This window comes from Phalaenopsis equestris, unplaced genomic scaffold (assembly GCF_001263595.1).
Source record: "Phalaenopsis equestris unplaced genomic scaffold, ASM126359v1 Scaffold000421, whole genome shotgun sequence".
Lineage (NCBI taxonomy): Eukaryota > Viridiplantae > Streptophyta > Magnoliopsida > Asparagales > Orchidaceae > Phalaenopsis > Phalaenopsis equestris.
The window spans coordinates 1,094,834-1,110,323 of record NW_018164862.1 but is presented as its reverse complement, the minus strand read 5'-3'; the positions used below and the strand labels follow the sequence as shown (position 1 = coordinate 1,110,323).

Sequence of the window (15,490 nt, the reverse complement as noted above, 5' to 3'; positions counted from 1 at the left end):
AAAAATACTCGAAGTACCCATCCTCCCTCATCTCTAATTATAGCTTCAATGAGGCCTCCAGCATGATAGCACTATAAATAATGGCTCTCCAACTCCATTGGCCTCATTGCTCAGCAGCAGCATCAGAGCATCCCTGGCACTGCACAATTAAATAGCAGCCTCAAAACTGAAGCCTCAGTCCATGGTGGCTATGCCAAAAGTGTACAGTGAAGGAAGGCCTTCTGCTGCGGATGCTTCACTAAAACAATACAGCACCAACAAGATCCTCAAGGCCGTAATTCAGTAGAGACGGCACATGGTACAGCAACCTCACTGGCACTGCTCTATGTTAGAAAAGAGCCTCCGTGTAAATTGCAGAAGTCTCAGCAGCATTGTTAAGCAACGAAGCCCCTCCGAACCACCGGGAAAAGCTACTGAAGCTAACACAATAAGGTTCCCAAGAAACAATAAGTCCTCTAAAGTCGCTAAGCCTCAGTGTCACCACAAGAAGTATACAATTTTGGTATAGATTTCAATTTAGCTGTACTTTCTAAAAACCCTTACCAAGCATTAGACAAAGAGATGGCTCAAAACAATTTAAAGTCTTGGAAGGTTTAAAAGTACAATTTAAGATTATGAGGTACACGGGATATGGAAGGTGTTTAGAGGTATATCACTAGCAGTCTCAAAAACAAAATAAGCTAAATGCTATGAAGAAAATGATATGCATATTATTCTTGAGCTAAAGAACCTCTAGTTATAGTACACGATGTGCAACCAAACAGAAATAAAAATAGTTAAATTCTAATTCAAATAACATAAACATTTCAAGACCTTAGGAAAGTTGTTATCCTTTGAGCTTATAAGAAAAACTAAAGAAAAAAAATAAGACCATAAAATATCCCAAAATGTAATTTGATCAACCAAAATCTTCAGACCCAGACGAAGATAAATAAAATACCTAGAAAAGATAAATTTCATATAAAGTTTGTGCAAATGCTCAAGAAAATTGACACTTGGAAAATTCTAGCGAAGTGATAAAAACCATTCCACTCATCCATCACAATTCAAATTTGAAAGTAATAACAATAGCAATCAATAGTAAACAGCATATTGCATATTCAATTTTAAAATAAAAAATACCTTATAAATAAAATAGCATAGCCTTCAGCATCTTTATGATGAAGCCTTGAGTTAACCAAGCAGGAATTACAATTAAAAGCTTTGCTTGGGTGCCCTATATCAATATAGAAATTCTCCACAAGATAATTTTGGTTCTGCCCTTCATAAAAGAGAGAAGCATTTATTTGACCACTATAACAGTAAATAAAAGATTGCATTGCTGCCCTTCAACTCATTGAATTCCTTTTCCATGGCCAATGCTTTTAATTGTAATTCCTGCTTTGCAATCTTTTATTTACTGTTATAGTGGTCAAATAAATGTACTAAGGCAATCATTCAGAGGGTTCATTCAGATGGAATTTTAATTTTGGCGTTGGTAGCAGTGGAGCAGTGGAATTTTAATTTTGGCGTTGGTAGCATTGCAATCTTTTATTTATGGCCAATGCTTTTAATTGTAATTCCTGCTTTGCAATCTTTTATTTACTGTTATAGTGGTCAAATAAATACTTCTCTCTTTTATGAAGGGCAAAACCAAAATTCTCTTGTGGAGAATTTCCATATTGATATAGGGCACCCAAGCAAAGCTTTTAATTGTAATTCCTGCTTGGTTAACTCAAGGCTTCATCATAAAGATGCTGAAGGCTATGCTATTTTATTTATAAGGTATTTTTTATTTTAAAATTGAATATGCAATATGCTGTTTACTATTGATTGCTATTGTTATTACTTTCAAATTTGAATTGTGATGGATGAGTGGAATGGTTTTTATCACTTCGCTAGAATTTTCCAAGTGTCAATTTTCTTGAGCATTTGCACAAAACTTTATATGAAATTTATCTTTTCTAGGTATTTTATTTATCTTCGTCTGGGTCTGAAGATTTTGGTTGATCAAATTACATTTTGGGATATTTTATGGTCTTATTTTTTTTCTTTAGTTTTTCTTATAAGCTCAAAGGATAACAACTTTCCTAAGGTCTTGAAATGTTTATGTTATTTGAATTAGAATTTAACTATTTTTATTTCTGTTTGGTTGCACATCGTGTACTATAACTAGAGGTTCTTTAGCTCAAGAATAATATGCATATCATTTTCTTCATAGCATTTAGCTTCTACCAACGCCAATGCTACCAACTCATTGAATTCCTTTTCGTTGGTACCATCTAAGGCCATCATTCAGAAGGTTCAGCATGCACCAATGCTACCAACGCCAAAATTAAAATTCCATCCTCCACCAATGCTGCCTACAACAACATCAAGTGCACCGCCAAAGTCAACTGCACTACTGAAATCATCAACTCACCAATGCTGCTTGCTAAAAAGACCTTTGCACTGCAGCTAACACCATTGCCCTAGTCAACAGGAGCCCACTACAGCCATCGGCAACATCCTAAAGCCCAACACTGTCATTGGATGAGAGGGGAAAGAGCAGCCTTCCTGGGACAAGATGACTACAGAGAATATAAGCCAATGGTGTAGGGCAAAATTACAAACATATCAATTAGGGACGTTAACTAGGCTATCTTAGAATAAATACTTTGCAAAAAATCTATTATTGGACTTTTCCCTTGCTTTTCACCCTCTTCCTTTTCAAGCAGCGTGTATGTAGCTTGATCGGGAAAGAATGTTGGATTCTCCTCACCATCCGTGAATCCTCTACAGCACTTCTGAAGTAATAATAACCTGTAATTTATAATTAAATTAACTATTGAAAAAAACATATTAAAACTCTCTATTCACGTCGTTCGATAGTTTCCCCACCGCTCATGGGAAAACCTACGAGAGATTAATTCTCTCATCCCCTTATTCAAATGAAATAAACGAGTAAGCCGCATGAGAGGGATAAAGCGAGAGAGAGATGTTGAGATAGAGGAAGGAGAAACCATGCCAGAGAAATAGAACAAAAAAAAGGGGAAAATTATTCTGTCAATTCTGTCAGGACTCCTAACGGTCAGGACTCCTAACGTAGAGAACCATTCGGAGTCCAATGAAATCACGCCACTTGGCGGTGACAGAAAAAAAATATATATATATGTCTGGTAACACAAGGGAATATTCCTCCCATTCCTCCCGTGTTATTCAGCTGGTAACACAAGGGAATATTCCTCCCGTGTTATTCAGGTGTTATTGTGTATTATTTAAGTGTATTATAACACCAGGTGTGTTATTATAACACCAGGAATATTCCCAGAACACAATAGCACCTGAATAACATACAATAATGTCTGAATAACACAGAATAACACGGAGAAATATTCCCCTGTGTTATCGGGCCAATTTTTTTTGTCACTGCCACGTGGCGTGATTTCATTGGACTCTGAATGATTCTCTACGTTAGGAGTCCAGACAGAATAATTTTCCAAAAAGAGGAGGAAGCAATTGAGTGCCTCATCTATATGCATTGTTTCCTTCCATTTCCTCGATCAAACGAGCGTGACAAAGTCTCGAAGGGTTCGAGCAAAACTTCCCTTCGCGTCATTAACACTCCTGTAGCCATGTGTAGATGAGGAAAAAGAAGACAAATGGTGAGTGAGGGTGATCTAATGCAAAGAGAAAGAAGTGAGGAGGTAGGTGGTTTTACCCATTCAAGTAGGGCTTTCTACGCTCTAGAGATGCTCGAGCTAGTTTCCTGCACAGAGAGCGGCTCAAGTTGGTTTTTCTTTGTGCATAGGTGTTCTATTCGGAGAGTCTGCGAGCAAGAAAAAGGACTAAGCGTGCGGGAGATGTTTTCAAGAGCTTTTAGCTCTATTTCAATGGTAGAATGCTCAGCAACAAGGAAATAGACGAGTTATAGTTTTAAGGTAAGAATTTTTTTTATTAATTAATTATGCATAATTGAATTTAATTTTCATAAAATCCTATTAATTAAAACTTATTAAAAATATTTTTGGTAAATTGAGAAAGGCTGAAATCAAAAAAGAAAAGGGAAAATTTTAGGTATGAAATCCAATTATAAAATTTAATTTTTTTTTCTAATTCAATTAATGTTAAGTTAAATTATTTAATATTATGTTAAATTAAAAGTTAAAAACCCCAAGTTTAGGGCATAATAGAAAACTATATCATTTACCGTTATTTTATTGTGCACAGTCTTTTACTGTCTATTGCAATTTTACAAAATATTTTTAAATAAGATTTATTGTAATTTAGAAATATTTGTCCACTTAGTAGTTTAACTTAAACATTCTGTTGCTAATATTTTACAGAAAAATAAGTTTTAGAATAGATGGATCCTAAAAAGTACATGTACAAGCGTCGAGGAATGCAGGTTGAAAAGTATTATATGTTACCTTTTATTTAATGCCCGTTGTAAATATTTAAAAATATGTATGAACTAATTGTAACTTTCGGTTTTATGAAATAGAATGGGGCCTTGGCGTTTTGGATTTCATTTTAACTATGAAATGAAACTATTAAATAGTTTTCCTACTTCCGACTGACAGTTCCTGCCTTGGTAATTCCAAAATCCCGAGCCAGATAGTGACATTTGACTGCCTCCTCATAGCAGCTTTCCATGAAACGATAGCAATCATCCTTTGGCTTCCCTTCTAAATCCTTATTATTCTCAGGTTTTGCTCTTTAATATTGCTATACAACATCTCCATCCTCCTCTTTAATATTGATACAACATCTCCATCCTATTGCAATACAACATCTCCATCCTCCTCTTTAATATTGCAATACAACATCTCCATCCTCTTTCATTGATCCTTATACAACCATCTAAGAGCCCTAGATCCCCTCTACAACACCGCCTGCTGGCTTCCCCTAGCTGTTCTTCACAAAACATCTACTGTCATCCTTTGTTTCACTTCCAAATCCTTGTTATTGGCAGGGTTTGCTCTTTATTATTGTAATGCAACATTCCCGTCCTCTTAATTGATCCCATAAATCATTTAGAAGCCCTAGGTTGCTGCAAGCCAAACACTTATAGAATGAGTACTGATAAAATGTTCAAATAAAAATCCAGAGGAACAAATCCTGGTCTTTGTTGCTAAAGCAAGCTTCTGAGTTAAAATGAATGTACAGAAAACAAGAATCTATAATCTATTATAAAATTAAAGCTGCATAAAAAACCAAAAAATTGACACTTGGCAAGTTCTGAGCAATTAATAGAAATTTCACTCATCTATCACAACACAAATTTTAAAATTATAAAATAGGAATAATAGTAATAGCAGATTCCATATTCAAATTTTAAAATAAAAAATACTAAAGAAATGAAATAGCAATAAACAAGTTTCATATAAAGCCTTCAAAATGTTTACAAAGGCTTGCGCCTTAAGTTAACCAGGCAGATTCACTCAATATTTCATAGTTATTATGATTGACTGTCAAAGAAAATGACTAAATGACATAAATGTGACAAAGTATAGGCAAACATCGTAATTTCATACAACAATAGATTACATAGTGCCTTAAATAATCTAAAACTTCTAAAGACATTTCAATTTCTTGCATACAATTAATATTTATTGCTAATGATTATATATTTTACTCATGTAATTATCAAAGTACATTTTAATTTAAACCTATTAAATTAAGATAGTCAAATTGGGGAATACTAATGCTCATATTAATTCAAAAAATCATCACGACATTATACATTCTTTTTTATATGTTTGAACATTAAATTAGACTTATTTATTCCACTAAGCCCACGGCTCATCAAATATTCTGATATTACTATTTCTAGAAAAGAAAACGAGTAGGTCAAGCTATAAACAAGTGACTCATTTTTACCTTCATCATAAAATTTTGATACACAATTTTTTATGTCATAGAAGAAAGATGTGAATGATACAAATGAAAGATTTTTTGTATGTATTAAGCATGCATTAAGTTTATTAGAAGCCAAGTAGTTCATTTTGATGATTTCAATTACCCACGCATTCATATTAATGATTATGATGAATCTATTGAAGGTTTTTTAAATGTAGTTTATGTTTTGTAACGATCTATGCGAACTATTTCTTTTATTCACTAGACACTAATTAATATAAGTCAGAATGGGTGCTGATAGAAAATATTTTTGATTGAAAAGTTGGTGCCTATTACATATCATATTTGACTGGAAGGCGGACATTAAAAAGCATGATGTTAAGAATTTCAATTTTGCACATCCTAACAACATACCTTGAAAAATCACTGATCTTGAAAGACCAACGACTTAAAAAAAGAAAACTGTCTTCATACTTTTAAAACAAATATCCATAACTGCTACCTATGTTATCCGGTCAAAATTTCAACATGAAACACATTAAAATGTTAGCATGATTTTTTTCTTTCATCATAACTAAGAAAAAAACTATTTGTGCTTTGATGACTTCAATTTTGCGAGTAACAAAGCCTTCTTCTAATTTCTTAAAATATGTATTCACCATTATAAGTTCATAGAATACACTGAAATAAAGTATAGCTTCACCCATTACATGTCTATCTCATAATTTATAAGACCATAACTAAAAATCTCTAATAGCCCATCTTACTAGAACTTATGACGATTTAAACCATCTTCAATAATTATCATTTTATCAAAAATATATCTTGTAATAATTCATTTATTGCTCCCCCAAGTTTATTTTTAAGATTATATTCTAACACAACTTAAAAAACATAAAGATAGATTGCGTTCATGATTTCCTCGATTATAATTATCATTAATCTCAACTATTTTAAATTAAGCTATTAATATAGTACTGACACAATCTAATTTATACTGCTAATTTTTACAACATAAAGGAACTTATAATCTACCTTAATACCCTTTGATTTTTCTCCTTTTGACTTGTTCTTTCTATAAACAAGCAATATTTACTCTTTTTATCATAGCGTCCATTCATTTTATTATTTTTTCGTCAAAGTTTTTGAATTTAATGTGGTGAATCTAACTTATATGTAGACCCAATCAATCCATGTTTATGTTTCACTATAATTGACTTAAACATATGACGCTTAACTTAAGAGTAACGTCCTAGTTCACGCTTGCTTATTTTTCACCACAATCAAATGAAGTTGTAATAAAAACTTAAGGTTGAGGTCTCAATCTACCCTACTGTGCCTACCACAATTGAAAAACTTATGGCATGTAGCTTCAAAGGAATGCCCTAGCACTAACAAATTTTAAATTTGGAGTATTATCATTAGAATTAACATGAGTTTTACCTTTGGTTATCAACCTAACATCAACCCTCAATTCATCTCATTCAAGCTAAGAAACAATAATAATAATAATAATTATAGGTTTTGGGAATTGAGCAAGATTATATTATTGCTATTGGAAGGGGTAAACATACATGTTAACAATGATTCTAAAATAGGAAAAATATAATACCCAAATCTCCCCCTAATAACTACTCAATGATAAAAAGAAAGTTGTAAGCTAGAAAATACAACAAGTAGGAAAAAAACGGAAAGGAAATTAAATAATTTCTAAAACTCCCCCTCAAGTTGAAGCATAGATGTCAATCATGTTCAAATTGGATTTGAAATCATCAAACAATGGCAAAGTAAAACACTTACTAAGAATATATCCAAGTTGGCCTGTGGATGGGACAAACAGAAGAACACAAATTTCCCCTAAATCAAGCTTCTCCTTGAAAAAGCGACGGTCAATCTCCACATGCTTAGTACAATCATGTTGGACCGGATTATTAGGAATGATGATGATAGCTTTATTGTCACAAAACAGCTACAGAGGAACGCAGACTGGAATACATAACTCGTAGAGCATGATGCGCAACAAAAGGTTTTCACATACCACTAGGAACATAGAACGAAACTCAGCTTCAGCACTGCTACAACCAACCATGGACTGTTTTTACTTTTCCACGTGACAAGGTTTCTCATACGAATGAGCAATAACCCGAGGTAAATCGTCAATCATTGACAGACCCAGTTCAATCGACATTCATATAAATTACAATAGAGCGAGAGGTGTGACGAGAGAGCAACAAACCTGAGTTTGATGTGTCTTTTAAGTAGTGGCAGATCCGATGGACGGCGGTAAGATAGTCCTGATAGGGATCATGCATGAATTAACTGACAATATCAACGGCATAACAAATGTTTGGACGCATACGGGCTAAGTAAATGAGATTTCCCACTAGGCCTTAATAATGTGCCTTGTTCATCAGAACGGTATTGAGAATGTCTGCAATTTCTCATTGGGATCCAAACGAAGATCTATTGGTTTGCAAAAAGTAGATGTCTCAGCAAGTAAATCGGTCACATATATGTGTTGAGAAAGGCTAATGCCCTGAGAGGACTGCTCTACTTCCACACCTAAGAAATATCAGAGAGAACCCAGGTCCTTCATCTCAAAAAATGCGGTTATGATGTCTTTAAGATATTCTAAGGTCGGCAGATCATTACTTGTGAGTACGATGTTGTTGACATAGACGATAAAGATGGCAATACAGTCATTAGATAAGTGGTGAAAGAGCATCATGAGATCAGATTGGGGGCCTAAGAGAAACAATGGCCCACAAAAACTTTTGTACTTTGTCGAACCGGGCTCAAGAGGATTGTTTAAATTCATAAATAAACTTTCGTAACCAACACACTTGTCCACGAAAAAAATTTAGTCAAAACCCTGTGGGAGAGACACATACACCTCCATTGCGAGATTGTTGTTAATGAAAGCATTCTTGGCATTTAGTTAAAATAAGGTTCAATCCAGATTTATAGTAAGGGATAACAAACCCAAATGGTATTTAGATTAGCTACCGGAGTAAATATCTCTTCATAGTCAACTTCATATGTTTGTGAATAGCCATTGGAAACCAACCGTGCCTTGTTGCGTTCGAATGATCCATCAAAGTTCAATTTAGTGTTGAAAATCCACCTGCAACCCATTGCTTAATTTCCTCAAGCAAGATCAACAACATCCTAAATATAGTTGCGCTGAAGGGCATTCAATTCATCCATGACTATAGCTTTCCAGAATGAGTCAGCAAATGTTGCCTCAATAGTAAATGAGTGACAACGATCCGTCAAGAAAGTGACAAATGCTTTGTAGATCGGAGATAAGTTGTAGAATGAGACGTATTTTGCCATTGGATAAAGAGTGTATGCATGTTTATGTACCTCAATGGGAGAATACAACCCGTCATTCAGAGCAAGAGTGATCCCCGATGTTGGTCGAAGTGGATTCCAAGACCTGTAGCGATGTAGCGAGCTCGAGTGTCGGGGCATCGGGACGAGTCTCAACCGAGGGTTTGGTACCCCAAGCATAGACACGGAGAGTGTATGAAGGTGATGTTGGCCTAATTGGTGGCAGAAGAATGGGGCTGAGGATTTCTCAGGCATAATGATTGTAGAATTAGGTAGAAAATCCAACCGAGTCGGAAAAGAAACAGTGTCCAGAAAATCTAGCTCCCTCACTTGAAGCAGTGTTAGGGAAGTATGGGACATTTTAAAAAAAAGAGGCATCGGCACTCACAACAATTTTACTCGTGATAGAATCAAAATATCGATAACCTTTTTGAGTGGCTGAATAGCCGAGGAAAACACATGTAATTGAGCAGAGATTAAGTTTATTCTGAACCGGGGTTGTGTTCCGAAGAAAGGTTGTACACCCAAATATTTTAAAGATATAATGCAGAGAAGAACCGATTGACAGGAAAACAAAACATCAAGATGGATAACAGGATCCGAAAGTTGTGGATTTTTTGTGAGAACTCTGTTAATGGGATGGTGGCAATAAGAACGATGTCATTCCAAAAACGTTTAGGGACATTAATTTGAAACATAATAAAACGATCCACTTCAAGAAGGTGTTGATTTTTTCGCTCGGCAACCCCATTTTATTGAGGGGTATCCGTACAGAAGCTATAATGGAGGATGCATTTACTCACCAAGGATTTTGCTCGTATAGAATTAAAGTACTCAATGCCATTGTCGGTCCATCGAGCTTGAAAAAAGGTTTTGAATAGGGTCAAAATGAAAGAGTGAAAATTTTTTAAGGTGACGGCAACTTCAAATTTGTCATTTAATATATAGACTCAAGTCATCCAAGTATGGTCATCAATTAGAGTAAGGAACCATTGTTTATTGATGTAGCTTGTAGTTCGAGAGGGCCCCCATAAGTCACTATGAATCAGTGAAAATAGAGAAGGAGTGTAACGGTTGAGTGGATATGGTACACAATGATATTCAGCAAAATGACAAATTTCACAGTTAAGATGAATTTTTATCAATAAACATCAGAAGGCATAATTGTTTTAAATACTGAAAAATTGGGATAATCCAAGCGACGATGTAAAAGAAAACTTAGACAAGCAATAGAAAAGGAAAAACTACAAGTATGGCATTGAGTTTCTGCGTCATCAATGTCATTTTCTTTGAAGTAGAATCTGTCTACCTTCTTAGCAGTTCCAATCATCCTCATTGAACGACTATCCTAAATAACACAAACATCATGAGAAAAATGGGCAACGCGATCAAAGTCACATGTCACCTTACCGACGGATAAAAGGTTACATTTACGCAAAGGTATGTGTAACATAGATTCAAGAATCAGCCTGACTGTTAATACTACCAGCCCTTTACCTGCAATAGAATTATTGGAGTCATTGGCAACTTTAATAGTGTCTCGCCCAGAGCAACGAGAATATGTCGAGAAGAATTGAGAAACCCCGATCATATGGTCCATGGCACCTTAATCATTAATCCACGGACTAGAAGAAGCAAAACCTGTGAGTGTCATAGAAATCTTACATTGACGAGCAAGAGAGGTCGATAGGTCGGACGAGAACTGACTAGATCCACGCAACTTAATTGAGTGTTCCATCTGACTCTTGATGGTGTTTGATAATTCAGAAATGTTCCGAGTGGGGGCTGGCTAAACATTTGTGGATTCTGAGGTCGTAGTGAGACCTTTAGCAACGCAAGAGTGGGTTGAAGATTTATTTGTTGGCTTTCTGTGGAGCTTCCAACACTTGTCACGGGTATGGTAGAATTTGTAACAAATCACATAAAGAGTGTGAAGGACCACGCTAGGTGTGTGACGGCGTAGCGGAGTGTGAAGCACTGTTGGAGACCACGGCTAAAGAATTGGTTGAATAAGTAGAGTTGTCGAGTATGACAAGTCGTCAGCTTTCTTCACGGCTGACCTTGGTGAATGATGCTAGGGTTGAAGGAAGAGAATCATAGTAAAGTATATGGTCGCGGACATCATCAAGATCCTTGCTTAGGCTTGCCAGAAATTGGAACATACGATCTTTTTTTCAAAATTTTTTGGAAGAACGAAAGATCTATAGGAGAGTCCCACATACAGTTATAGTAGAAGTCACATTCCATCCATAAGCAACCACCAAGTCATTGTAGTACGGTGTCACTATATTTGATCCTTGTTTTGCCCTGCGGGACTTATTAGAAACATCATAAAGTGGTCTAGGTTTCCATACATTCGAGTAGGTATCTCGGAAATCCAGATTGAACTACCAGACAAAAGAAACAGGTACAAATGGCCAATTGAGGTCTCCATGAAATTAATCAACAATGACATAACCATGGAGTTCTCCACTTCTCATGCTGCATAAGTTAGGTCAGTCTTCAGAGGTTCCAAAGTGTACCAATAAGGTGACCAAATTTACCTAGACCTTTCATGAACAGTGAAATAGCTTAAGACAATCAGAGGATATTTGAGCGTTGAGTTTTTAAGTGGTAATCAAAAAATTCATGAGGTTGGCATGTGCTTTGGTCTAGTTGAGATTGAGATAGGTGGCGATCCTCCGGTGAACTCAAGGATAGTGTCAAATAAAAGCTCAGTAGTGGAGGAATTTGTCGTAACTCTAACGGAGCCAAAGGTGAGTTTTGGGGACCGAGCATAGACGTAGACACTCCCTATGTAGCTGGCAGCAAAATAGGGCCTGAAAGGGAAGATTCCAGTCGGTAGAAAGAAGGTTCGGCAGCGGGAAGGCATGCAGAGGAGAGGTCTGGTTGCAGAAGGGAGTTTCAGCAGTCCTGGAAGGAAATCTGGCTATGAAGAGAGAGACCTGGTGCCAGGAGCCAACAGAAAAAGGTATCAGGGGCTAAAACCTACAAGGGAGGGAATGCAAGGAATCCGACGGCTGAAAAATTGTTGGGGAAGATCTTCAAAAAAGTTTCGGCGACTAGGGTAAGATCCGTGGCTCTGATACCCTGTAGGTTTTGAAAATTGAGCAGAATAATATTATTGATATTAAAAGGGATATAAATAGAAGATACAATGATTTAAAATAGGAAAAATATAATATTCAAATCTCTCCCTAATAGCTCCATGATAATAGGAAAGTTATAAACAAAAAACAATACAACAAATAAGAAATAACCGAAAAAGAAAAAAAACAAATTCTATTAATAACACTAATAATAATAATTTGTATATCAATTTTGATGGTGAATACGAAAAAGTATGAGCGAATGAATGAAAGCATTATAACAATAATGGTCGGTCACACAAAGATGCCTACCACTTAACAAAAACAAAGTTCAAGGGAGGTTCAAAACCTAAACAACTCTAATTTAATTTAACTTTTTTCTTTTGTCTTTTGAAAATATTTAATGCATTGTGTCATATCGAGCTGAAGCTATTTTGATCAACGTTTATCAGCTTATGGTTTCTTTTTTTCTTAAATTTGTCCGCAAGCATAGATTGTTTCTATTAAGCTTGTTTTTCCATGTGTATGTTAACAAGCATAGATTGTTTCTATTTTGGATGAACCAAACCAACTAATGTATTCAAAAGCATAATTTGCTTGATTTGATTTTCCAGATTTTATAACTAAAATCAATTATTCAACCCCCCCAACAAACAACATTGACCATGTTTAGCACTTGCCTCTAAAAAGATTTAGAAAATCTTTATCATAAAATATTCAACTGATTAAATGCAAATGGAACTTAGTGCAACTTAATCTTCATTTGAGATATCATTCTATGTTCGTGGCAAGGGTAATCGCCAGAGAGGAACTCATTCGGATGATAGGAATTTACTACTTTTCCAATATTTTGCCTTAGGAAAGCTGCAATTGGGCAAGCGTAACAGAAATTATGATTCCGAAAGTAACTTTTAACAACAAAAGTAAAAAAAAAAAAACATAAATAGCCCAAAAGGAGTCCTTATTAGGAGCACTATTGACGATGCAATCACTGTAATTTTGAATTCACCCAATGACCTAGAGCATGCCAGTCATAGGTGTTTCTTATCATTTTATGCAACAACAAAAAATAATTATGAATAAATAGACATCAAATTTAAAATTTTTTAATTAGAAATTTACTGTTGTTTACAACTAATGGCTCATGTATATGTAATATTATTCTTGTTTATAATGTTGTATGTTTCAAGTTACGATCACAATTCATTTTTTATAATCTTCATTTGACCTTCGTTAACATCATCGGTCATCATTTCCCAACAATTTATGGTCAGTTCATAAAGCCTCCTTTGTTATTAGCAATAGGCTCCACTGACTACAATGTATTAAAAAGCACATCCTAACAAATTTTAATAAAAAAATAACATTAGATTTTGTGTTTAAATGTGTGATTTGTTTTAACCTTTTTAGATCAAGAATGTTTTTCTTCCTTTTCTAATTACTTGATGAAATAGTTTCTCACATAAAGTATGGAGAAATAAGCAAAAGTTATGATGGCAAGAAGTACCAAGTAAAAGGTAAAAGTGAAGGATTATAAGAAAACGCTTAAAGAAATAAAATCTAGAAATTACTTGAAAATGAACCAGGGAAACTAGGACTGACATTAGATGACAAAAAGAAAACTCTGCAAAAGGGTCATATAAGCACCCTTATTTGTGTCTTGCTTTTAAGGAGATGTCCCTACTCAAAGTAGAAGCTTTAGTAGCAAGGAATGTCTGAGCTGTGAAATGATCGAGAACCTACTCGAGATGGCTCTGGCAAACCAGAAAAGCCATATGGCTTGCGATATGAGAAAACATAGCCCAAGAATATTTTTATTCAACAAGAAAAAAGGAATGTTTTATTGAACAAAAAAAAAGACAATAGTGCAATGGAAACTTCTTCCAATATCTTTACATGTCACTCAAAGAGATTACGAGGTTAACAAATGTTTCCACTAGGTTCTATCCGAAGGGATTTTGAAAAGGATCAGATCTCAAAAAGGTGCTAATCTCTAGATGCCCAAAAAGCTCCTGTAGGATTCGATTTGAAGACGATGGAAATGGGCTCAAAAGATGTCGAAAAAAGTTGTATTAAACTATTAACCAAGTCAAGTTATTGGATGTTGAGTTGGATTTACAACGTACCAAGCTATAACAAGTAGTGGTCTCGTCGGATTAACATCCAGAATCTAACTCTCCTTATCCACAGATCTCTAATTATAACATTAAGAGTCTGCATTGCATGATCTGGATCCCTATAGATGGATCATTTTGATATGGAATAGCCAAAAATCAAACAGCTTGGATAAGGCAAGTAGGTGACCCTAAGAGGCACGCTAGAATAACTTGCTTGCTTTAACATGATAGTATGTCATACAAGATGTTTTGGGAACATATCTTAGCATTGTAATTAATAAAAATTGCATTGTGCAAGCAGGATGAATATGATTCTAAACATAACTCCAGTACCTCCTTGCGAACTTTGAGTTGTTCATGGAGGAGAGGCCTTCCATTAATGTAGAGAATATCAAAAGCAAATGTGCATACAGCTACTTTTATGTCACTTAAGATCACACCTTTGCGAGCACGAGTGCTCAAAACCTACAGAAGGAAATGAAGTCTGTATCATATAATCTTAAATTTATAAACTGAAAGCAGCTGTAAATAATAGCTGCTTAAAATAACCCAGCTAATACTTCTTTTAAGGCCAGATACAGCAATATAGCATGAAATAAAAGATTTTCAAAGAAATAGTTGCTAAATCGTGAGCAACAAGCTTGATGTAAGACGTTATTTATTGTTATGGATCCTACATAGACTAAAAGTATAGGTTTTAAGAGTGCAATGGGAATCATAGTTGTAGTAAATAACATTATGGTAAATACAATCAAAACCTAGGCCACAGAATAGTATTATAGAAGTGATTAAAAAATTTCCATCACAGAGATATAGAGGTATTCCAATAATAGAATGAAACTCCGCAATCCAGTTCAGTGTTAATAAATTACCCAATGTACAAAAGTAAATTTATACATACATATATACATACATACATATATATATATATATATATATATATAGCCAAAAATCAAAATTTTATATATCCACAGAAAGGGTTTTACATCTAATGAAGGGGAGCTCAAGAGAGTCTCCATGAAGCAAAACTTTGAAAAAACCCACGTGGGACATTACTATAAAGGATCAGCTCAGTGGTGCAACTAGATTTGACCAGCCAGTTGACTGGTACATACAAACATATATATATAT

The 15,490-nt window shown here is 34.9% G+C and overlaps 1 protein-coding gene across 4 annotated transcripts in view; it reads right to left on the bottom strand.

The window, feature by feature from the left end:
* The window catches only part of LOC110027217 (DNA ligase 1), a 75,234-nt gene that overhangs the window by 35,618 nt on the left and 24,126 nt on the right, over positions 1-15,490 (bottom strand). For all 4 annotated transcript variants that reach the window (XM_020728553.1, XM_020728552.1, XM_020728550.1 and 1 more), the window contains exon 8: positions 14,693-14,824. In XM_020728553.1, coding sequence (XP_020584212.1) covers positions 14,693-14,824 — 132 coding nt within the window. The remainder of the gene's footprint in view (positions 1-14,692; positions 14,825-15,490) is intronic.